Source organism: Bos indicus, chromosome 2 (genome assembly GCF_029378745.1).
Source record: "Bos indicus isolate NIAB-ARS_2022 breed Sahiwal x Tharparkar chromosome 2, NIAB-ARS_B.indTharparkar_mat_pri_1.0, whole genome shotgun sequence".
In the NCBI taxonomy this organism is placed as follows: Eukaryota; Metazoa; Chordata; class Mammalia; order Artiodactyla; family Bovidae; genus Bos; species Bos indicus.
In genome coordinates this window covers 119,079,172-119,103,117 of record NC_091761.1, presented here as the reverse complement: position 1 = coordinate 119,103,117, position 23,946 = coordinate 119,079,172, and the positions used below count along the sequence as shown (strand labels likewise).

General features: G+C 49.4%; 1 protein-coding gene across 7 annotated transcripts in view; it reads right to left on the bottom strand.

Moving 5' to 3' along the window:
• Positions 1–23,946, bottom strand: part of ARMC9 (armadillo repeat containing 9) — a 179,153-nt gene that overhangs the window by 2,031 nt on the left and 153,176 nt on the right. For 5 of the 7 annotated variants that reach the window (XM_070773908.1, XM_019978475.2, XM_019978478.2 and 2 more), the window contains 4 exons: positions 22,864–22,979; positions 16,482–16,618; positions 9,464–9,593; positions 604–776 (listed from right to left, as the gene is read on the bottom strand). In XM_070773908.1, the coding sequence (XP_070630009.1) occupies positions 604–776; positions 9,464–9,593; positions 16,482–16,618; positions 22,864–22,979 (556 nt within the window). Of the gene's footprint in view, positions 1–603; positions 777–9,463; positions 9,594–16,481; positions 16,619–22,863; positions 22,980–23,946 lie in introns of those variants that run through there. The other 2 variants (XR_011562129.1, XM_019978487.2) reach the window with 2 other exon arrangements.

Here is a 23,946-nt window from a genome sequence, read left to right as displayed (position 1 = left end):
AGGGACACAGCGGGGTCCCCTAGGGCCCACCCCACCCTCAGGCCCTCGGAGGGGGCCTCTCCACCCAGCCTGTGAGGAAGTACCTGCTTCTGTTTCCCACCAGAAGGTCGATTCTGGTTTCAGGGCTGACCCATAAGCCCCCGGGCAGGGGGATCTTATCCCTGAGTGACTGTCTGGAAGGGTCTCCCTCTGCCAGCTTGTGCCTGAGCCGCTGAAGTGTGAAAGTCGCTCAGTCGTGTCCGACTCTTTGCGATCCCATAGATTATACTGTCCATGGAATTCTCCAGGCCAGAATACTTGAGTGGGTAGCCGTTCCCTCTCCAGGGGATCTTCCCAACCCAGGGATTGAACCCAGGTCTCCTGCATTGTAGGGGAATTTTTACCAGCTGAGCCACCAGGGAAGCCCACGACCCGCTGAGGCCAAGGGCAATTTCTTAAACAGAAAGATGAGTGAAGAACCGGTCCCTGGGGCAAAGGAAGCGGGCAGCTAGGGCCCTGGTCTTGTGGGGAGGGGAGATGGGCCTTTCCCCTTGGTCTGGTGGGCATGGAAGGAGCACGAATCAGATGGGGAAGCCCAGTGCCCTCCCGTGCAGGGTGACTTACTCTGCAGGCTCCTTGTGGAAGAGGTCTTGGAGCTGGGACGGCTGGCCTGCTGGGGGCCACATGAGGAGAACTGAGGGCCCAGAGCCGATGACTTGACCTTGGGTGGGTTCATGTCCAGCATCTCCAGGGTGCGGGGGGCCCGGGGCTTGCAGGAGAAGCTTGATGTGAATCCCCTGGAACAAAACATCCAAGCTAAAGTCACAGGAGGAAGAAGGAAGGACTCCCCCTTCTGGCTCTAAGAGATGCCAGCCAGGCACCATCCTGGGCACTGGGGGGTGGGGTGGGGTAGAGCAGGGCACCTGGTGGCATAAATCCCTGCCCGTGGAGCTCACACTTTGGGGGAGGAGGGAGATGATGAGAGAGGAGATTGAAGGCAAGGAGCAGAATAGGGAACCTGAGAGAGTATTACAGTGTCAGATCCAGTGGCCAGGAAAGGTGTGTCTGGCTCCAGTTAGTTCCATGTCCCAGTCCCTGGAACCCTACATGACAACAGGAAATCAAGGCTGCAGGTGTGAGGTTATCCTAGATTACTGGGATATCTGTAATCACAAGCGTCCTTAAAAGTGGGAGAGAGGCAGCGGAAGAAAGAGAAATAGGCTCGGCTGTGGGAAAAAAGACACAGAGGCAATGCCACTGGCTTTGAGGAGGTGGAAGGGGCTACAGTGCTTTTCAGGTGGCGCTAATGGTAAAGAACCCGGCTGCCAATACAGGAGCCGTAAAAGACGCTGGTTTGATCCCTGGTTCGGGAAGATCCCCTGGAGGAGAACATGGCAACCCACTCCGTTATTCTTGCCTGGAGAGTCCCATTAGAGAGAGGAGCCTGGCGGCTGCAGTCCATAGGGTCACAAAGAGTCAGACACAACTGAAGCGACTTCACATACGCACGCAGGAAGGGGCCACAGGCCCAGGAGGGCAGGAGGCTTCTTGAAGCCAGAGGGGATAGCAGAGAGATTCTTCCCTAGGCCTCCAGGGTATAACCTGTCCTGTGGACACCTTGATTCCAGCCCATGAAGACCCATGTGGGACTTCTAATCTACAGAACTGGAAAATAATAAATTCGTGCTTATTTAGTGACTAAATTTGTGCACCTGGAAGTTTATTACAGCATCAACTGGAAGCTGACTTTAGATGGGGTGACCAGGGAAGGCCACAATGAGAAGATGACATTGAGCCCCCAAACAACCCTGCGAAGCAGGCATTACTACCCCATTTTTCAGATGTCGAAACTGAGGCTCCAAGTTGGTCAAGTTTCCCAAATTTACACACATAACAAGCAGGCAGTGAACCTGGTGGGATCTTACAGCCAGCCATTCTCCAGACGCCCTCAGGACCCCAGGCCAGTGGGTCGGCTTCACAGAGACAAGAGGCCACATCTTAGAGCCTGTTCCCTCCTTCCTACCAGCGCCCGCAGCCACTGCAGCTGGGGTTGTGGACATGGTTCCCCCACCCAAACCTTTGCTCTCTGGCTGTCACTGAGGTATAAACATGCTCAACTTTTATTCCCATCTCGACTTCTGTTGCTATTGTTGTTCTGTCGCTCGGTCGTGTTGGACTCTGTGACCCCATGGATGGTAGCACACCAGGCTCCTCTGTCCTCCACCATCTCCCAGAGTTTGCTCGACTTCTGGGGACTTTGCTATGTGTCCGTTTTTCTGACACCTAACTCTGAAGACTGGAGTCCTGGGGGCCGTCACCCAGGGCTGTGGTCACCACTGACTGAGCTGATGTAAGCGCCATCTCAGCTCCCAGCAGGCAGCAGGGGCTCCTGGTCTGACCTTCCTTCAGTAGGTGGGCATCTCGGTCTGCAGGCTGCAAGTGTGAGTGGGCAGCAGACACTGTGAGCGTGGCTAGTAAGGGGGGGTGGTCTCCCCACCGCACCCTCAGGACAGAGAGATGCTGACCGGCTGCAGGGCTCCTAGTGGGCAGTGTGTGTGTGTGTGTGTGTGTGTGTGTGTGTACACCGTGCTGGGGGCTGAAACTGAGGACTGGGGCAAGTGAAGGATCTGGTGGCAGGGAGGAGGGTGAGGGCCCTGGAATGGCCTGGACTCTGTCTCGCTCTGTTGCTTTCTAGCCGGTGAGGGAGTGAGCAATCTGCTGACATCTCAGGAGCCTCAGTTTCCCCACCTGTGAAATGGCTTTTATAGCACAGCTCTGAAGGTTCCGTGAGGTGGTATCCCTGGGCCAGCTGTGGTAAAGCGCCCCATGAACGGGGATGATGGCTCTGGGGAGTGAGACTAGGGAGGCAGCTGCATAATTTGTTGATTCATTTCATTATGCTTCCCTTTTTTTTTTTTTTTTACATTGAGAATCTATTACTTTAATAATCAGAAAAATAAAACTTAAATATTTGAAAAGTCTCCAAATTCAAATTTAGAAAAAGACATGTAAAAAACTGCCTGTACTTTAGACAAGAAATCTTTCATACCTGGTTGAAAAGGATAGAGGAGATTTAGCCCTCTTACAATTTTTAAACTTTTTTTTTCCTTTAAAAAGCAAATTTATTTTCATGTCATGTATAACATTGTCTTTCCAGGTGAACTGCCTCAGAGCAGCAATTTGGTCTAGTCCACCTTTGATATCCACTGTCCAGCACAGTTCTGAGCACACATGTGCTAAGCTGCTTCAGTCGTGTCTGACTCTTTGCAACCCCATGGACTGTAGCCCGCCAGGCTCCTCTGTTCATGGGATTCTCCAGGCAAGAATACTAGACTGGGTTGCCATTCTTCCTCTAGGGGATCTTTCTGACCCTGAGCACACACCCATGTGCATTATCAGTGAATGAAAGAAATGTAAAAAGTTAGAGTATACTGATCAGATGAAAGAGTATGCAATCATTGTAAGTAACTGTGGGGGCTACTCAGGCACATGAGAGAGAATGTAGTGAGGCTCAGAATAGAGGGAAAAAGCTGCTGTATAACACAGGGAGCTCAACTTGGTGCTCTGTGACAACCTAGAGGGGTGGGATGGGGTGGTGGGAGGGAGGTTCAAGAGGGAGGGGACATATGTATACTTAGAGCTGATTCACACTGTTGTACAGCAGAGACTAACTTACCAATGTAAAGCAATTATCCTGCAATTAAAAATAAATTAAAAACAAAGTAAACACAAACACACACACCCAAAAATCCCAGAGCAATACAGCGTGCTCAGTTGCTAAGTCCTGCCTGACTCTTTGTGACCCCATGAACCGCAGTCCGCCAGGCTCCCCTGTCCATGGGATATACCAGGCAAGACTACTGAAGTGGGTTGCTATTTCTTCCTCCATGGGATCTTCCCGACCCAGGGATCTAACGCACATCTTCGGCATTGGCAGCCGGATTCTTTACCACACAGCCACCTTGGAAGCCCTTGGAGCGACACAGAAAGTGAAGGTGAAAGTGGCTCAGTTGTGTCCGATTCTTTGTGGCCACGGTTCTCTAGGCCAGAATACTGGAGTAGATAGCCTTTCCCTTCTTCCCAACCCAGGGATTGAACCCAGGTCTCCTGAATTGCAGGATTCTTTACCAGCTGAGCCACAAGGGAAGTCCAAGGGAGTGATACAGAGCAGCATGTAAATCTGACTGCAAGTGTGTGAAACAGGCATGCACTGCTGACACCTTTCTGACACATACAATGAAGCTTTTCTAATTTTGAGATATATATTCTTTTGTTTGTTTGTTTTTGGCTGTGCCACATGGCTTGCAGGATCTCAGTTCTCTCTCCAGGAGCTGAACCCAGACTACAGCAGTGAAAGCCCAGAATCCTAACCACTAGACCTCCAGGGAACTCCCTAATGTTGAAACTTGTTATCATTGTTATGGTGGTAAAATATACATAACATAAAATCTTGATTGTTTTAAAATGCAGCCCCTTTACACTTTCAGTTCAGTTCAGTCACTCAGTCATGTCCGACTCTTTGCGACCCCATGAACCGCAGGATGCCAGGCCTCCTTGTCCATCACCAACTCCCGGAGTTCACTCAGACTCACGTCCATCAAGTCGTGATGCCATCCAACCATCTCATCTTCTGTCGTTCCCTTCTCCTCCTGCCCCCAATCCCTCCCAGCATCAGAGTCTTTTCCAAAGAGTCAACTCTTCACATGAGGTGGCCAAAGTACTGGAGTTTCAGCTTTAGCATCATTCCTTCCAAAGAAATCCCAGGGCTGATCTCCTTCAGAATGGACTGGTTGGATCTCCTTGCAGTCCAAGGGATTCTCAAGAGTCTTCTCCAACACCACAGTTCAAAAGCATCAATTCTTCAGCGCTAAGCTTTCTTCACAGTCCAACTCTCACATCCATACATGACCACTGGAAAAACCATAGCCTTGACTAGACGGACCTTTCTTGACAAAGTAATGTCTCTGCTTTTGAATATGCTGTCTAGGTTGGTCATAACTTTCCTTCCAAGGAGTAAGCGTCTTTTAATTTCATGGCTGCAGTCACCATCTGCAGTGATTTTGGAGCCCCCCAAAATTAAGTCTGACACTGTTTCCACTTTTTCCCCATCTATTTCCCATGAAGTGATGGGACCAGATGCCATGATCTTCGTTTTCTGAATGTTGAGCTTTAAGCCAACTTTTTCACTCTCCACTTTCACCTTCATCAAGAGGCTTTTTAGTTCCTCTTCACTTTCTGCCATAAGGGTGGTGTCATCTGCATATCTGAGGTTACTGGTATTTCTCCCGGCAATCTTGATTCCAGGTTGTGTTTCTTCCAGTCCAGCGTTTCTCATGATGTACTCTGCATATAAGTTAAATAAGCAGAGTGGCAATATGCAGCCATGAAAAGCCTACATGCAGGTAAACTTTATGTGGCAGTGTCGTGGGGCTGCGGCGCCCAGGTATCTGATCAAACACTGCATATTTCTGTGCAGGTGTCTCTGGACAAGGCAGGCATTCCACAGGGGGGACGCTGAGTAAAGCAGACTGCCCTCCAGTAAGCGAGTGTGCCCCATCCACTCGCTCTTGGGTTCTGGACTTGCCTCTGCAGCCACATGAGCCGATTCCTTAATTAAATCTCTTTCCACACACACTTCCTGTTGGCTCTGTTTCTCTGGAGAATCCTGACTAATATACCTAAGAGCGGGCCTCCTCTTGGCTCTGGGACATGACCTTTGTTTGACTGGGGTCGTGTTGTTGCCATGAAAGAACATCTCAGACACATCCTCCCTCTGGCTGGCACCTCCCTCTGGCACTGGGGAAAGTGGCCCTTGGCAGACAACAGGGAACCACCCCTTCGGCTTGGCAGATCCTTCCCCTCCATGGGGTCCCCACCTGGGCGGCTGCAGGAGGCAGATGTGTTGACTGAGGGTGCTGGTCACTGTCGCTGAACTCCGGGGGGTGATGAGTTTGGGGCCCCCTGGAGAGGACACTGTGGGAGGCAGGGAGGGATGGCTGTCGGGAAGGGTCAGCTTGGCCCCTGAGCAGCCCCCCAGCCCCCTCAAGCCCCTGCATGGTGTGAGCTTATGGTCTAGGGAGTCAGGAGCTAGAGCCAGGAAATGGCGATGGTCTGGCCGGGGATGCAGCCAGATTAGGGCAGAGCAGAAAGAGCACATGGGAAGCACACGTGGATAGCAGTCGCCTCCAACTCAGGAAGATGTGACCGGCTGCAGGAACACACAGTGCTGGGTCCTAGAAAAAGGCGAAGGTCGATCGATATATTGGTAAATTGGGAGGTGCCCTGCAAGGTAGGCAGTTATGTATCAGAGAAGCCTGGCTGGCTGCTATGATCTCTGCTCGTCAATAGGAACATTGTGTTGGAAGGGAGTCACAATAAAAAGCTTCTGGAGATATTTAATCTTTACTTGTGTTTGGAATGCTGCTGAGTCATAATCCCAGAGCTGAGATTCCCACGGCAGAACATCCCCGTCTCCCTTCATTTCTTCGGAGGGAGATACCGTCTGCATTAAGATACGAATCAAAGCGCTCAGGGCTTGCCTAAGTGGACTCTGCTCATCAAAGTACCTAACTTGGTCATTGCTGTGGAATTTCATCTGGACTGCAACAAAGTCCAGAGGGGAGAAGGGGGGCTGGGAAGAGCGTGGCGGCTGGGGAGGGAGCACGCCGGATGAAGGCAAATTTCACACACGGATATTCAGTGAGGGTGCATACATGTCTGTATAAATACTCAGGCTACCCCAATTTCCCTGACCTCCTGGTTCTGTAGTTTCTTTTAGCTCAATATTGTCATATATCCTTTGGGAACAAATGTGAGGAGGGAAAAGCATATATGGGACATATATGTAAGGGCTTCCTGGTGGCTCAGTGGTCAAGAATGTGACTGCAATGCAGGAGATTCCCGGGTTTGATACCCGGGTTGGGAAAATCCCCTGGAGAAGGAAAATGGCAACCTGCTCCAGTATTCTTGCCTGGAAAATGCCATGGACAGAGGAACCTGGAGGGTTACAGCCCATGGGGTCGCAAAGAGTCGGACACAACTTAACCACTAAACCACCACCACAGACATACGTAAAATCTCGTTCTTCCTTATTTTTTAAAAGCCACAATACTTGTGGCTGGGCAGAATTTTGACAGTTTGCTTCCCATCTCAGGCTGGCACTGGTAGACGTCTGTGGGGCAGTGAGAGCTCTGACTGGAGGAGCCCACTCCCTCACCCGCCCTCGGCCACACGGAGGGAATGTCCAGACAAATGCCATCCTGGTCTGGCTGGGCTCCTCGGCATCTCTGTGTGGATGACGTGCCAATGCCGTGCAGAGCAGGGCCCCAGCAGATGGCGGGCGGCCAGTGGGCGGGCAAGGCCATGTGACGTCTGGGCAGCCTGGCCCCTCACCTTCCCAGAGGTGACAGCTGGAAACCAACCCTGTACTTTCCAAGGTTGGGGGGTCAGCCCCTCCAGGTCGGGACTGACAGATTTCCCTGGGAAAGTGCCTTGGTTCTCCTTGGGATAAATGCTTGTTTTCTTTGAAAATGCATTTTCATAGTCTGGTTAACATTTATTCAAAGCTAAGGACTGTAAGAGGCGGAGAGAAAAAGGAAAAGGAAGACGTGGGCTGTGGGGAGGCTGTGCACTGGTAGAGTCTGAACCTTTTCACTCCTGGCTTCCAGGAAGCCAATTTCACAGCAAGATCAGTTGCTGGAAGCCAATGGAGCTGCAATTATCTTTACGCCACCTCAAAGTCAGGGCTAAGCAATGCGGGCTATCATTTTGTCTACCAACGACCCACATCCAGGGCTCCAGGGCCTTCCTTCTCCCCACAAGTAAGGGCCCAACCCAGCCAACTCATCTTCTGAGGCCAGGGGCTGCCCTCCTTTACAGACTGAGAGAGTGGAGCTGTCAAGCCAGACAGAGAGCCACGCTCTCTTCTTTTCTCCTAGGGATTCATCCAATGTGTATTTTGAGCTCCTGCTCTGTGCCAGGAACACGGGGGATAAACACCCTACACATGGCCCCCGTCTTTGAGGACAGTGGGAGAGTCATGGAGCACGTGACTATACAGCGGAACTCTGGCTCACCATCTTTGACACCTTCTGCCCCGTAGACACATCCAGGACTGTCCCCTCCCCAGTCCAGATCCCAAGGTCCTTGTGGCTTATCCCTATACAGCCCTGCCGCCCTTCTGCCCTTGAAGCAGGAAAGGAAGGTGCAAGGTAGCTGCCTGCTCACAGAGGGGTAGGCTTTGGCAGTCTCCCCGCCCCTCCTCTCCCTGACTTTCTCGCCAGTGGGTGCAGCGCTGCTGGGCCTTCTGCCTGTCCTCAGGGGTCCCTGACCCCTCCAAGGTGTCCAGCAGCTTCTAGAACCCAGCAGGAATCCCTGTTTCTGTGGCGTTTCCATCAGTGGGAGACTGCAAGAAGGCAGGAAGGTCCCTACAGGGGAGGGCCGGTGGGCTGGTTTCTCAGACTCCCCTGCACTGTGATGGGGGCCACATCTGCAGGGGGTGGGTAGTTTCAGGCCTCGAGGGGCCTAGAATGCAGGCCTCCCACAGCCTCACCCAGCTCCACAAGGCCCCACTGCTGGAGGAGCTGCAAGTCAGCTGTGACCACAGCGGAGGTGGGGGCCTGCTCACTGCAGACACAATAACGGACGTTCCTCCCTGTTCTAAGGGGAAAGGGGCACGGATGGCCTGACCGGTCACCATGGCAAAATTCCTCTAATCAGAGACTCCAAGGGTGTTGTCATGATGCTCAGCATGACTCTCTAGAGCAGTGTTTTAGCACAGGAGCGAGGCTCCTCTGTATTGAAACTTGCAGCCTGCAGGGCGCTGTGGGGCCGGGAGGAGGAAGTAGTGGGCGGCGGTCAGGAGACAAGTTGGGTCTGAGTCCAGGGCCAGGCCCCTCCCCCAAGCAGGTTCTCTCAGATCTGAAAGAAGGAGCCTGTAAGATCATTAAAAAAAAAAAAAAAAAAAAAAAGTCCTTTCGAGATTCTAAAGAATCCCTCCTCACCCACTGAGTGCCGGTTTGTGCTCATTTGACACAGAGGAACAGAAAACATCTTTTTTTTTTTTTTCTTCCTGGGGGTCCAGTTTCTGTTTTAGGAAGCTGACATCTGAGCCAAACCCTTGTACTGACCTCAGGCCTCACCTTTCTCCCCTCCACAGCCCCCTCTCCAAAAGCGAACTGCTAAGAGAGGCCACTGACCTCAAATTACTTCTCTTCACTCACCCTCCCAAACGTGTTCACCCAGCAGTTCTTAAAACAAGTCCCTTGGGTGTGTTTGTAAGTTTTTCTCTCCTTCCGGCCTGACGACTGGTGATTCTCAGGAGGGCAGATCCCTCCCCTTGGGCTCTGAGGTTGTCAGACGAGCTGACCACACTCCCCTGAGGGTCTCAGAACCGCACTTGGGCCCCCAGTGGGAGGCTCCTTTGCCTCCATCATCAGAGGCTGGGCCTCAGAGGAGCCCTTCCGGGACACCGCTCCACCCCTACCTGGTGGTGTCTCCACTTTCTGGGGCCCGGGGCCCCTCTCGAGGCTGGCTCGGGGCCCCTGCTGGGGGCAGACGAGGCTCTCCCTGACGTCCTGCTGGCGACCACTCTCCTGGCTTGGCGTCGGTGGCGGCTGAGAGGAGTCAGGAGAGAGAGCTCAGTTGACCTCTGCTCTGGAAGCTCTTTGAAGATGCTCTTTACTGGGCTGGACCCCGGAGCCAAGAAAAGCACACAGCCCGGGGGCCAGTCCCTCACGGCTCCCCTCCCCGGCGCCTATGGATGGGGACTTGTTTACTTGTGCAGGTTGGGACCTTTCCAGATGACCACTTCGGGTACTTGTAACCTGAGGGTGCAGTGGGCACACTCTGGTTGGAACACACGCAGGCAGGGAAGATCAGACCCTCTGCCCTGTGGCCTGCCCCCTCCCCACCCCCGCCCCCACCTCTTGGGAAAAGCCAACAAAACCTGGAATTGTCTCCTGGGCCCCCTGCTTGGCACTGATGCACAGTTGCCCAGAGGCACACTGAAAAACTATTCATGTCTGTTTGAAATTCAACTTCAGCTGGGTGTCCTGTGTTTTTATTTGCCAAATCTGGCAACCCCAGAGGTGAGGCTCTCTGAGCCTCCCCTGGATCCTTCAGGGCTGAATCCCTGCCCTCCCACAAGGGCAGGAACCTCCCTAATACTGCCCAGCAAGGACCAGGCACCTGGGTCACCCCCAGATCACAGGGAACAGTGGGAGAAGTTCCCGATAACACTGCTGAGGGTCCCTCCCCAGGGTCTGGGGACGGGCCTGTTCTGTACTTCAAATGACATGCACCCCTCCTTCTCCAGCTCAAAGGGGTTCATGTCACTGTCACAGCAACACTGTGATAGTTTGAATTCACTGCCCCTTTAACCCAAGCTCCTTTCAGCTCATTAAAAAAAAAAAAAACAAGAATCTCTCTAGCACCTTTGCAATGGCCTCAGCTTTATCTTAAATAATCTTCCCTACCTAAACAGACATTTCTCTAAAGAAGACATTCAGATGGTCAACAGGCACACGAAAAGCTCCACATCACCAATTATTAGAGAAATGCAAATCAAAACTACAGAGTGATATCACCTCACGCTGGTCAGAATGGCCATCATCAAAAAGTCTACAAATGACAGATGCTGGAGAGAGTGTGGAGAAAAGGGAACCCTCCTACACTGTTGGTGGGAATGCAAATTGGTGCAACCACAATGGAAAACAGTATGGAGATTCCTCAAAAAACTAAAAACAGAGTTGCCATATGATTCAGCAATCCCACTCCCGGGCATATAGGCAGACAAAACTATAATTCAAAAAGATAAATTCACCGCTATGCTCATAGAAACATTATTTGCGATAGCCAAGACACAGAAACATCAATGTCCACTAACAGATGAATGGATAAAGACGTGGCACATGTATGCAACGGAATACTACTCAGCCATAAAAAGGGACGGAGTTGGACCATTTGCAGAGATGTGGATGGACCTAGAGACTATCACACAGAGTGAAGTCAGTCAGAAAGAGAAAAAGAAACACCATACGATATCACTTGACATGTGGAATCTAAAATATGACACAAACAAACTATTCTATGAAACTGAAACAGGCTCCTAGACATAGACTACACACTTGCGGTTGACAGGGGGAGAGGGATCAGGGAGGGGTGGACTGGGAACTTGGGATTAGCAGATGTAAACTATTATATATAGGATGGATAAACACCAAGGTCCTACTATACAGCATAGGGAACTATATTCAAGATCCTGTGAGAAACCATAATGGAAAAGAATAGGAAAAAAGAATGCATATACATGTGTAACCGAATCACTTTGCTCTAAGAGCAGAAATTAACACAGCATTTTAAATCAACTATACTTTGATTTAAAAACAAAAAGAATCCTCCCTGCAGGTTTCCTCAAACCCACGGCACGGGGGCACAGCTTTGACTTCCAGATAACTCTCTTTTGACCCAAACAAGGACTCTGTTTCTGGTACGGAACCCATGGGTGGCTTTATTTACAGTCCACACTGGACAGTCTCTGGGCTTCTCTGATAGCTCGGTTGGTAAAGAATCTGCCCGCAATGCAGGAGACCCTGGTTCGATCCCTGGGTTGGGAAGAGCCCCTGTAGAAGGGAAAGGCTACCCACTCCAGTATTCTGGCCTGGAGAATTCCATGGACTGTATAGTCCATGGGGTTGCAAAGAGTCGGACACGACTGAGCGACTTTCACTCACTCATTCACTGGACAGTCTCCACCCAGAACTGTGACTGGAACTAGGATTTCAGCCTTCTCTGAGCTGCTCTTCAGTGGATAACTGGCCTGCTTGTCTGTGCTCTCTGCTGACTGGGCTTATAACAATGCTCAGGAGACCACACTTGGGTGTATAAAATAATGGTTGAGTGGCACCACACATAAGAGCTGGGCTGCACATGGAAAACCCCATGAGGGTCAATGGTGTTCCAAGATGGCGCCCAGGGGTAGGCAGCTCTACAGGATCATGAGCTTTCCTGGGTGGGTGGCAGTGGGGGATAGGTGCCAAAGCCCCCTGGCAGGAGGGAGGAGGAACTGAGCTGGGCTCTTGGGAGAACTTCTTGGGTCTTCTTGGTTCAGCCACCCCTCCAGCCTCCCCTGCTCCCTCTGCTTAGGCCACATGGCAGACTTTCAGAGCAACCTCTATGGCCCCTGATGCCATCCTCTGATGCCATCCCCCGCCCGCCAAAAAAAATATATCTCCACTGAAAGAGCTGGGAGCTGGGAGGAGGAGGGCAGCTGCGTGCGTGCACCTGAAGCTTCCTGGGATAAACCACTGTTTCTCTACCTCTTCATCCATTTCAAACAGGGCTGGCATTTTCCCTCAGGGTCCACTGACAGGACATGCGATTTTGATATCCCAGCCTTGGTGGATGGGGAAGGAAATGAGAATAACTTTCCTCAGGCCAAAATCATACAAGATTCCAAGTCACATTCTTGGCTTTTCTTTTTTTTTTTTCCCTTGGGAGCTATTTCCTTTTGGCTCTGTGGGCCTGAGTCCTTTGCTTAAAAATAATGTATTTTCTGGCCCCTCACAGAACTGATGGAGCCATGTAAGGATCCCACGGCCTCCTCATTCCGAGTCCTGCCTTAGTGCTGACGGAATGCACAGCCATGAAGGGGGGTGTCCTGAACAAACCTGATGTTTGGGTCGGGGTGCTGGGACCCCACGGGTCTTGAGTGGGGCATTAATTCTCAGCAGGGGTGAAGGTCATGTGTGAGGGGACCTGTTGGGGGGTTGGTGGCCTGGCGAGGCCAGAACGGGCTGAGGGGACAAGGTGAGCAGGTGCAGAGACCGGGGAGAAAGGGCTGGAGGAGCAGGACTGGATGGGTGGAAGGGTCAAGAGGAAATCAGATCAGCTCTCACTGGGGAAGGAAAGAAATGGGACAGCAAGGATCAGGAGGGTCCTGCCATACGCTGCTGTCCTCTTCTTCCCTCGACCGAGGTGCTTGGTTGGCCGAGCCCAGATGCGGCCTCAGAACTAGCCTCAACACAGCATTTGAGCATGTTGGCTGAAGCCGGTCTGCACCCGCCCCCTCAAGGAGGTTGAGTGAAAAGAGGAAGAGAAGGCGGTGGCCAGACCAGATGGAAAGCTCACACTGGTCCACGGAGGAGGCGAGGGCCTGCGGTGGTTGTGCTGGGCAAGGAAGGAAGAATAGAAATCTACACCAGAAATGGAATCCATGCTCATTAAATGACCCCAGGAGTGGGGAAGGATCAGGGGGAAGGGATAGTTAGGGAGTTTGGGATGGTCATGTATACACTGATATAACTCAAATGGATAACCAACAAGGACCTACTTACTGTACAGCACACGGGACTCTGCTCAATGTCACGTGGCAGCCTGGATGGGAGAGGAGTTGGGGGGAGAATGGACACATGTATATGTATGGCTGAGTCCCCTCGCCGTTTCCCTGACACTATCACATCGTTAATTGGCTATGCGTGCTCAGTTGCTAAGCTCTCTGTGACTTCATGGGCTGTAGCCCACCAGGCTCCCTTGTCCATGGGATTTTCCAGGTGAGAATGCTTGGGTGGGTTGCCATTTCCTCCTCCAGGGGATCTTCCTGACTCAGGGATGGAACCTGCATCTCCTGTGTCTCCTGCAGTGGCGGGCTGATTCTTACCCAGTGTGCCACCTGGGGAGCCTATCCCAATACAAAATAAAAAGTAAAAAAAAATTTTTTAATAAATAAATGACCCAGGGAAAGCCAATAAGCTGGACCCTTGGCTTCTTCAAGGGGAGAACATTTGTCCTATAAAGGGGTTTTGAAGGAGAACTAAGTAAGGGTGCTGGCCTGAGGAAGAGAGAAGGCATGGGGGTGGGTGTGTGCTCAGGTGTGTCTGATTCTTTGCGACCCTGTGGACTGCAGCCCACCAGGCTCCTCTGCCCATGGAATTTTCCAGGCAAGAATACTGGAGTGGGTTGCCATTTCCTTCTCCAGGGGATTTTCCTGACCCAGGGATCGAACCTGGGTCTCCTGCATTGGCAGGCAGGTTCTTTACCACTAGCAATACCTGGGAAGCCTCTGCGGGTGGGGGAAGTGATTAATATGCCTGGTATCTGGCAGGGGGAGTGAGGATGGACTGGGGGTCAGTGTAGGGGAGTCCACTGAGGCAGGAGGGCAGCAGGTGGGCTCCCAGCCAGGCCTGAGTGAATGAGAGTAGGTGGAGGATGGGACTGAAAAGTATGGCCTCAGTGCTCAGAGCAGGCTCCTGGGTGCAGCGGTAGCATGGCTCCAGGTGGCCCATCTAGCAGGGCAGGTGAGTAGCTGCTGCCTCCCCAGGGAGAAGCACTGGGAAGGGCTGGTGATCCCAGGCATGAGTGCCCTGGTGGGTGCCCACCGTTTTCAAGCAAGGAACCAGAATTTGCCAGGGTCAAAAGTAATTGTTCTTGAAAATAATAACGTCTACATCACCAGCAACATCAGCCACCACTCAGCTTCCTCCACCCTTGACAACCTCCAGTGACTCTACCCTACAGGTAATACCACGCCAAATCTTCCTAAAAGATAAGGCCACACTTAGAATCAATGCAAGACAGAGGGTCACCTTGGTGGCAATTTGGGTAAAACAAGGATGTTACTGATAAATAAATTAGCCTAAATGCAACTCTTTGGAAGAGTGGTGCTGTGTTCAGTCGTGCCCAACTCTTAGAGACCCCATGGACTGTAGCCCGCCAGGCTCCTCTGTCCATGGGATTTTCCAGGCAAGAACACTGGAGCGATTATTTCCTATTCCATTTCCTATTCCAGGGCATCTTCCTGATCCAGGGATTGAACCTACGTCTCCTGAGTCTCCTGAGTCTCCTGCATTGGTGGGCAGGTTCTTTACCTCTGCACCACCTGGGAAGGCCAGCCCTATAGAGTTTGAAATCATTTTTAACTCAACAACAGTAGGTCAAATTGGCAAAAATCAGTAGACCACCTAAAACCTCCACCCTGGCAGCAGAAATCTCTAGGTAAACGACTGAGCTAACCATCTTTTAAAGAAGGCATATTAATGTTTGGAGCTCTAGCAAAACACATGTAAAATAACAAATGATCAAAGCTGGCATAAAAAAGCAACCCTCTAAAACTGCTGTAATCAAGAGACCCTTTCCCAGGGTAACCAAACAGCCTGGCTTTCTTCCGACTCTGTGACAGGTCTACTGCTCTGAATCAGGGATCAGACGCATTTGAATCCAATTCAGAGCAGATTAGAAAAGCTCACAGATGTTTCTCATACTGGAATCTGACCTGCTCCTCTTGTTGTTTTTCCTTTTTGAATGGAGAAATTGGAGTCTTATCTGATCTGTTCATATCCTTTTAATTTCCTCTTGAAAATTAAAAAAAAAAAACTTTGTACATTTCTAATTCAAAGCATATATATATTTTTTTCTAGCATATAAAAAATACTTTTATTCCCCATCAGTCTCTAGTGAGCTCAACTAGAAGCTCTCTGGAGAGCTTCCCTGGTGGCTCAGTGGTAAAGAATCCGCCTGCCAATGCAGAAGACACGGGTTCGACCTCTGATCCGGGAAGATCCCACATGACGCCTGAGAATCTAAGCCCGTGCACCACAACTATTAAGCCTGTGCTCTGGTGAGCCCTGGTGGCTCAGATGGTAAGGGATCTGCCTGCACTGCAGGAGACCTGGGTTCGATCCCTGGGTTGGGAAGATCCCTTAGAGGAGGGCATGGCAACCCAACCCAGTATTCTTGTCTGGAGAATCCTCACGGACAGAAGAGCCTGGCAGGCTACTTGGGGTCTCAGAGAGTCGGACACAACTGCTCGACTAAGCACACTAGAGCTGGGGAGCCGCAACTACTGAGCCCATGTGCTGCATCTGCTGAAACTGCCAGCACTTGAGTCCGTGCTCTGCAACCAGAGGAGCCGCTCCAGTGAGAAGCCCGCGCACTGCCACTGAGAGCAGCCTCTACTCGCCGCAACTAGAGGAAAACCCAGCACAGCCAAAAATAAATGAATAGAATTATTTTAAAAAATGTGTTTGGATCCCACACTAGCTTTTGCTCCTGGCTGCACATTTCTAACTCTGTTCAGCCTTCTACCGTGTGGCTGACCACCTCAGCGATAGAGCTGGGTCACCAGAGTTTTGGTCAAGGATCTACATTGTTCGGAGAGTTCTACTTCAAAGTCTCACATTTAAACGTGGCTTCCCCAGTCAGAAATCTTGCTCAAATAGCTTGCAGAGGGGAGCACTGGACACAGTGCTCTGAGAGAAGGGAGTCTGGAGGAAAACCCCATGGTCAGGTCTGGCTGTGGGGTCACATGCCTGTGAACCTCTGTGACAGGGGGTAATGGTTGAGATCAGAGGGCTTTTCAAGAGCAGGTGTGAGGCTGAGGCCTTCCAGGGTTTGGAACTGCTGCAGTTTCATAAAATCCTGGGCATCACCAGGTCCAGAGCTGCCCCCAGTCCCAGAGCTGTCCCCAGTTCTGGAGCTGCCCCCCCACAGGCTGCCAGTTTTCTTACATGAAAAGGAAGGGCAAGGCTCAGGAGCAGCAGGTTTGCCCCCACTGCAGACTGGAGTGTGGGTGTTTGGCAGGGACAGGAGGCAGCCATTTCTGGTATGCTGGGCCATCTGGGGAGAACTGAGATGATCTTCCAGCCTGGAGGAAAAAATGAAAAGCAGCAATCAATACAGAGAGGAGATACCTGACTGCCGACTACTGTGTAGCATCACAAACAAATACAGGAAGTGGAAGCACCTGAATGCCTTATGTTAAGCTAGTATTAGCAGATATTGGATGTCTTTAAGAAATAGGAAGTGCCCCTTGCCTCACTCATGTGAGCGCTTACACATTTTAAACATGGCTATTATTTTTCTAACACAGAGTTGGATCTATTGACTTTGGGTGATACGAGGACATAACATTTCAACCAAACAATTTAATTAAAGTATCAATCTTCTGGGCTTTCCTCCAAGGATGAAGCAGATTAGTGCAGGGATAAAATCAGTCAGAAAAGATGGGATGTGTCATAGCCCTGACAACAAGAGTTACTAGGCACAGGAGTGGGGAAGAACTTGTTCTCTGGAACACTATAATGGTGTGTGTCATGTTTAACGCTGCCACCTGGGTCGGTGGAGACTGGTCCACCCAGCAGACGTGCGCTGGGCGCCTGCAAGAGGTGGTGGCCTGGGCAAGCACATCAGAGAGAGGCAGGATACCTTCACAGCAGATCCCGGGAGGGTTCTGCAGCGTGCACACAGCAGCTCGGTACTCGCATTCCATCTACGAGGAGACACGAGCCACCTGCTCTCAGCAAGGGCTTGGTGGGGACATACCATGGCAGGCCTGTCCCCACTCTGCCCAGAGTGGTACCCCATGAAACAGCTGTTCTTGAATGTCAGTTCCAGCAGCAAAGATAAGCAGACACCTAACTGCCCTGCAGGGCAGAAAAGCTTGTGTGTGTGAATGTGTATGTATTTCTATGTATATGTATGTGTGTGAGTATATGTGTGTGTGTATGTACCTGTGTATATGTATGTGTGTGTGTGTGTATATGTGTGTATATGTAGTGTATGTATGAGTGTATGTGTGTATCGGTGTGTGTGTGTGTGTGACTCAGTCAGTTCTGATCTCTGGGCTGGGGTTTGCCAGGGGGCCGAAGAGGGAACATTTCCCAGCAGAGGTAGCACCATGAACAAGTAAGATGAAGCAAGAGGAGGCAAAAAGAAAGCATATATTTATACTGCTTTGTTACAGAGAGATTTAGGGCACCTGAAAAATGCAGGCCAGAGGGTACATAGTGTCCTGGGGAGCATGTGACTCTGAGGGTGGAGATGGGAGGGTGTCAATTAAGAAGGACCTGATCGGCCAGGGTTTGAATAGTTTGGTCTTGAAAGAGGGGTTCCCAAGTAGTTCAGAGGTAAAGAATCTGCCTGGGAATTCAGGAACCAGAGGTTCGATCCTTGGGTCAGGAAGATTCCCTGGAGGAGGAAATGGCTACCTGCTCTAGTATTCTTTCCTGGGAAATCCCATGGACAGAGGAGCCTGGTGGGCTACAGTCCATGGAGTCACAAAGAGTCAGATATGACAGAGCGACTGGGCATGCACACCCTAAAGGAAATAGAAGACGCAGAAATGAGATTCCATGATGATGTGCTAGAAGGATCACTGTGTCTATGGTCCTGGAGGGCGGACTGTGGCAGACAGAATGGTTTGGAGGCTCTGCCCAGGCTGGGGAGAAGGAGCTGGCTCAGGAGGGCAGAGAGGAGGTGCCAGAGCCAGGAGAAGGGGTGGCTGGGCACCCTGGGGTGGGATCCTGGCTCTGTGTCTGGGAGTATTAACTCCGTTCTCTGAAGCAGGGGGCTCAGAAGACAGGGGTGTTCACCTGAGAGGTACTGATCTGGGGGTGATGTGGGGACACACGTAGCTCTGGGGGCAAGAGTGGGCTGGAGTGGGAGATTTGGGTGTGAGCAGCGTGTAATGGAAACCAGAGGACCAGCAGGATGGGATGGGGACCTCAACACAGGACGGGGCCTGCACAACAGTGTTTTAGGAGGAAGAGGGCAGAGAACTGGGGGACCAGCACACAGCGGCCACAGGGCAGAAGTTCGAGAGCTCCCAGGAGGGTGGTCAGCAGGGTCTAGGAGGTCATGGGTGTGACTGTGGCAGCGTTAACTTGAGGAAGTCACTGCCAGACCATGTGGGCTTCAAAGAAAGGAGGATGGCCCAGGGAAGTAGCCAGAGGGCCAGAAGGGAAGGGAGCCCAGGAGACACGGAGCCTGGGGACAGGCCTTGGGGAGGGGGTTGGGAGGCACCGTCAGATGCAGGGTGATGGAGAGTCCTGCATTGCACAGGGGCGACTGTAGTTGTTATTTTCAACCTTTCTTTTCTTGATTTTAAAACCAGCATTTATCACGAGAAATCAGGAAAACATAGAAAACAGATTGCCCTGTCCTCCCAATACCTAGACATGACTCCTATTAACATTTGATATCTTCTTTTATTTTGGTATCTTCTTTTAAAAGAGCAAATATATTCCTAAAAAAAGAACCAAACAAACAAAAAACCAAACTCAAAACTTAGGATTGCTATATTTGGCCAGCAGGTTAGATCCACAGTTTCATAATTTGCTTTTTCACTTAGTAGCGTCTTGTGAGGCTCTTCCCATTTATTAAATATTCTTCTAAAATGTTATTCTCAATACATTTTGTGTGGATAATAATTTAACCAGCCTCCTTTTTTGGGCATTTAGTAAAACAGTAACTCCTGTTGTGTGCACGTATGTATCTGATTATCTCAGTGTAAAACCCTAGGAATGGGATTACTGACTGCTAAAGTACTAGTGTCTGGAATGCGTGTAATGCATATTGTCACTAAGACTCTTGCTTTATCTACACATCTGGCATCACTAGGTTATCAGAGGACACTGGTTGGAAATGGAGACTCATGTAATCTTTTTAAAGAGGCGATCTGAAGATCCTGAGTCTTAGCCTTGTGCTGCCTGCCTGAGGGGAACCCCTATGCTCTGCCATCACCTACTTACCAAATTACGAATTACGAGCACTGTCTCTCTTCCCTACTAGGTAGCTTGCTCTGTGTGCTCCTGAGGGCAGGGACCACATTGTTTATTTTTGCACCTCTAGCAACTTTCCTAAAGGAAATCAGTCCTGAATATTCATTGAAAGGACTGATGCTGAAGCTGAAACTCTTAATACCTTGGCCACTTGATGTGAAGAACTGACTCATTTGAAAAGACCCTGATGCTGGGAAAAATTGAAGGCGGGAAGAGAAGGGGATGACAGAGGATGGGATGGTTGGATGGCATCACCGACTCAATGGACATGAGTTTGAGTAAGCTCTGGGAGTTGGTGATGGACAGGGAAGCCGGGTGTACTGCAGTCCATGGGGTTGAAAAGAGTCAAGACACAACTAAGCAACTGAACTGAACTGGGCAATTGGCACACAGAAGTGTTATAAATGTTCGTTAAATTGGCCTAACGGATGGAGTTGGTTATGGGGCAATGGCTTCGTTAGAATCAGAAGGTTCAGGGACTTCCCTGGTGGTCCAGTGGTTAGGACTCCACCCTTCCAATGCAGGGGGTACAGGTTCGACTCCTGGTCGGGGAATTTCAGGAAAATGAAGGGCTCTCATTCCTTGCAGGGAACACTTCGACAAGTCAGGGGAACACCATGTGTGCTCCCCAGGCAGGGAAGAATGTCCTCTTTTTCCTCTCTATAAGGTAGAACATTTGACCCAATTCACTGTGCCCATTGGTTGGATCTTGTATTTATTAGATTATCTTTGCCCTCCTTCCTGATTAAATATGCATAGGTTATTGTTGCCTCTCTGTAAAGCCAGGGTTTTAGTAACTTAAAAAAATTTTTTTAAATGATAATTCAGTGTCCTCTTTCCCATTTCAAACAAGATGAATTTTATTAGTTCCTCTTACTTCTTCCATTCAAAAAGATATTATATTTATAAACTGGATCTACTCATAGTTGATACTTGGCTATGGTCTGAATCAAAAGGTCGAGTACAAAACTTCTTAGATATAAATGATATTTGGGGGACAATTAGGGAATATTTATATGCTCATATTTTTAAATTAATGTTAACTTTTTAGGGTGTGACTATATGGTTAAAAATTATGGGCTTCCCTCGTATCTCAGCTGGTAAAGAATCCACCTGCAATGCAGGAGACCCTGGTTTGATTCATGAGTTGGGAAGATCTCCTGGAGAAGGGAATGGCTACCCACTCCAATATTCCAGCCTGGAGAATTCCATGGACTGTATAGTCCATGGGGTCACCAAGAGTCAGACACGACTGATTGACATTCACTTTCATGTGGTTAAATAAAAGGATATTCTTATTCTTTGGAGATGTGGGCTGAAACTATGCCACCTGCTTTCAACTCAGCAAAAAGAAAATGTGTATGTGTGTAAATTATATTTTATGCACAGAACGAGACCAAGAGAGTGAGTAAGCAAGAGAGCACATTTATTGCAGAATGCTAACAGCTGGAAGCTCTTTATTGTTAATAATTCTTTCAACTTTTCTGTAGGTTAAAAAATATTGGTTGTAGGTTAAAGAGAAAAACGCATATTAGTTTAGACATTAATAATGAAAAATAAAAGCCCTGAAATATGAAGCACATGGTAACTAGTTGTGAAGTCAAATCAAACAGATCTCAGCACTGATCCACAGCATGGGCCCTGAAATATTCACAGGTCAGGTCCTGGACGGGCAGTCAAACTCCCCGGGTCTGGGTGCAGGGTCTCTGGCGTCCCTCAGCATTCATGCACCCAGATCTAACAGGGCAGGTGCTTCTGCGTTCTGTCTGCTGCTGTAGCCCTGGTGCCTGGTTGTTTGTTACAAATGCCTATAAAGCAAACCTGGAAACAAGCAAACTGCTCGGCTATAGGGGATAATGAAGCAAAATATATCATATTCATTTGAAATATTTTAGGGCCAATAATTCAAAGAGAGTGAAAAAGTTGGCTTAAAGTTCAACATTCAGAAAACAAAGATCATGGCATCCAGTCCCATCACTTCATGGCAAATAGATGGGGAAACAGTGGAAACAGTGGCTTGACTTTATTTTTCTGGGCTCCAAAATCACTGCAGATGGTGATTGCAGCCATGAAATTAAAAGATGCTTACTCCTTGGAAGGAAAGTTATGACCAACCTAGACAGCATATTAAAAAGCAGAGACATTATTTTGTCAACAAAGGTCCATCTAGTCAAGGCTATGGTTTGTCCTGTGGTCATGTATGGATGTGAGAGTTGGACTATAAAGAAAGCTGAGTGCTGAAGAATTGATGCTTTTGAACTGTGGTGTTGGAGAAGACTCTTGAGAGTCCCTTGGACTGCAAGGAGATCCAACCAGTCCATCCTAAAGGACATCAGTCCTGAACATTCATTGGAAGGACTGATGCTGAAGCTGAAACTCCAATACTTTGGCCACCTGATGCGAAGAGCTGACTCACGGGAAAAGACCCTGATGCTGGGAAAGATTGAAGGTGGGAGGAGAAGGGGACGACAGAGGATGAGATGGTTGGATGGCGTCACTGACTCAATGGACATGGGTTTGGGTGGACTCCGGGAGTTGGTGATGGACAAGGAGTCTTGGCGTGCTGCAGTCCATGGGGTTGCGAAAGTCAGACAGGACTGAGCGACTGAACTGAACGGCCAATAATTGTTGCATGAACAAACGTAGGTTTTTGCCTGCTCTCCATAGCCCCCTTTTTGTGCACCTGTTTATCTCCTGTGTTCTCTCTAGAAAGGTGAAGAGGTCACCCAGACCTCCGAAGAGGCCCAAGCTGGACTGCCTGGCCTAAGGCTCCCCAAGAGTCCACAGGGGTCTGGTCCTCGGGTTCTCAGGGAGACCAGAGGCTTTGGGTAACCAGACTAGATTTGTTTATATAAACAGGGTTGGAGCAAGGCTATCAAGAATGAATACAGGCTTGGCAGCCAAAACTGCATATAGTTCTTTTAAAAAATCATCTAGAAAAAAAGGCTGGTGGCATTTTAAACTGTGACACTCCTTCCCAACAAAGGGCCTGGTACTGCGGTGAGAGGCTGCAGAAAAGACTGAGAGTCCTCTCTGGGTAGACATCTTGCCCCTTTCTGGTCCTTTCCTTCAGAATCAACACTGGCCAACACCAGGCTTCTCCTAGATAAAGGCTGTAAGTGCCTTGGAGACCCTGAGAAACATGGGGGGGAAGAGGGAGACTTGACCTCTGTCCTTTCAAAAAATCCCCCAAAGATGAATAATAAAGAGAGAAATGCTTTATAGTATGAACATTTTATTTTGACTTCTTAAATACGTACATCTTTCACTGCAGTTCATCAAAACAAAGCTTAGGAAAAATAAATCCCTGCCTCCTTTAGCCCGGACTTACGCTGGGTACCCGGTCCTGTGGCCGCCGGGGGTGACAGGCCGGCGCAGGGGCTCCGGGCCACCCCACTGCACGCCAGCTGTCCCCCTCCGCCTCGCCTTCCCCGTGTTGGTCATGATCTGGTGGAAGCAAAGAGGAAACAGGGCTGGAGAGGTCATCTGGCTGAGAGCAGACCACACATTCTAACTCACTGTATTTAATACATTCATCTATAGGAATAAGAGACTTTGAAATAAGTAAGGAAGGGTCATGACACAGATTATTCAGATAAACAGAAAATGTCAGGAAAAATCCCTTTAACTTGCATATTATACCATCTAGCAGTATAAATTAAAAAAAAATCAAACCATGGAAAAAGTGGAAGAAAAGAGTTGAATATAGTAACTTATCGCATCTCTGGAGTATACTGACTTTTGAAAGTGAGAAGGAAAAAAAAAAGATGGACAGATTTGGTTTCATAAAAAGTTAACATTTCCATATATACAGTATTTGAATGATAAACCAAATTAACAGGTAAAACAATGAAGAAATACTTGCAGCACAGTTAACAGATTAAAGGTTAAGATTTTCATTAGATAAAGAATTCTTATAAATCAGTTAAGTAAAACACCATACAGATAATAGGGCAAAGATTTTGAACAGCCAAGTCACAAAATAAAGAGTATCACCAGTCAAGAGAAGAAAAAAATCATCAACTTTCCAAGTAACTAGAAACTACAACTTTACAAAAACCCGTATCATTCTTAAATCATTAAATGAATGACAATTAAAGAACTGACCCCATCTGCTTCTGGCAACAGTTTAAGATGGCAGTGGCGTGGAAATGAGAGACAGTGCTTTTGCAAAGTAATCTGGCATTTTACATCAAGAGTCACTGAAATGTTCATACCCTTGGGTGTTAAACTCTGGAGTGTTAGTTGCTCAGTCGTGTCTGACTCTTTGTGGTCTCACGGACTGTAGCCTGCCAGGATTCTCTCTCCAGGGGATTCTCCAGGCAAGAATACCGGAGTGGGTTGCCATTCCCTTCTCCAGGGGAGCTTCCGGACCCAGGGATTGAACCTGGGTCTCCTGCATTGCAGGCAGATT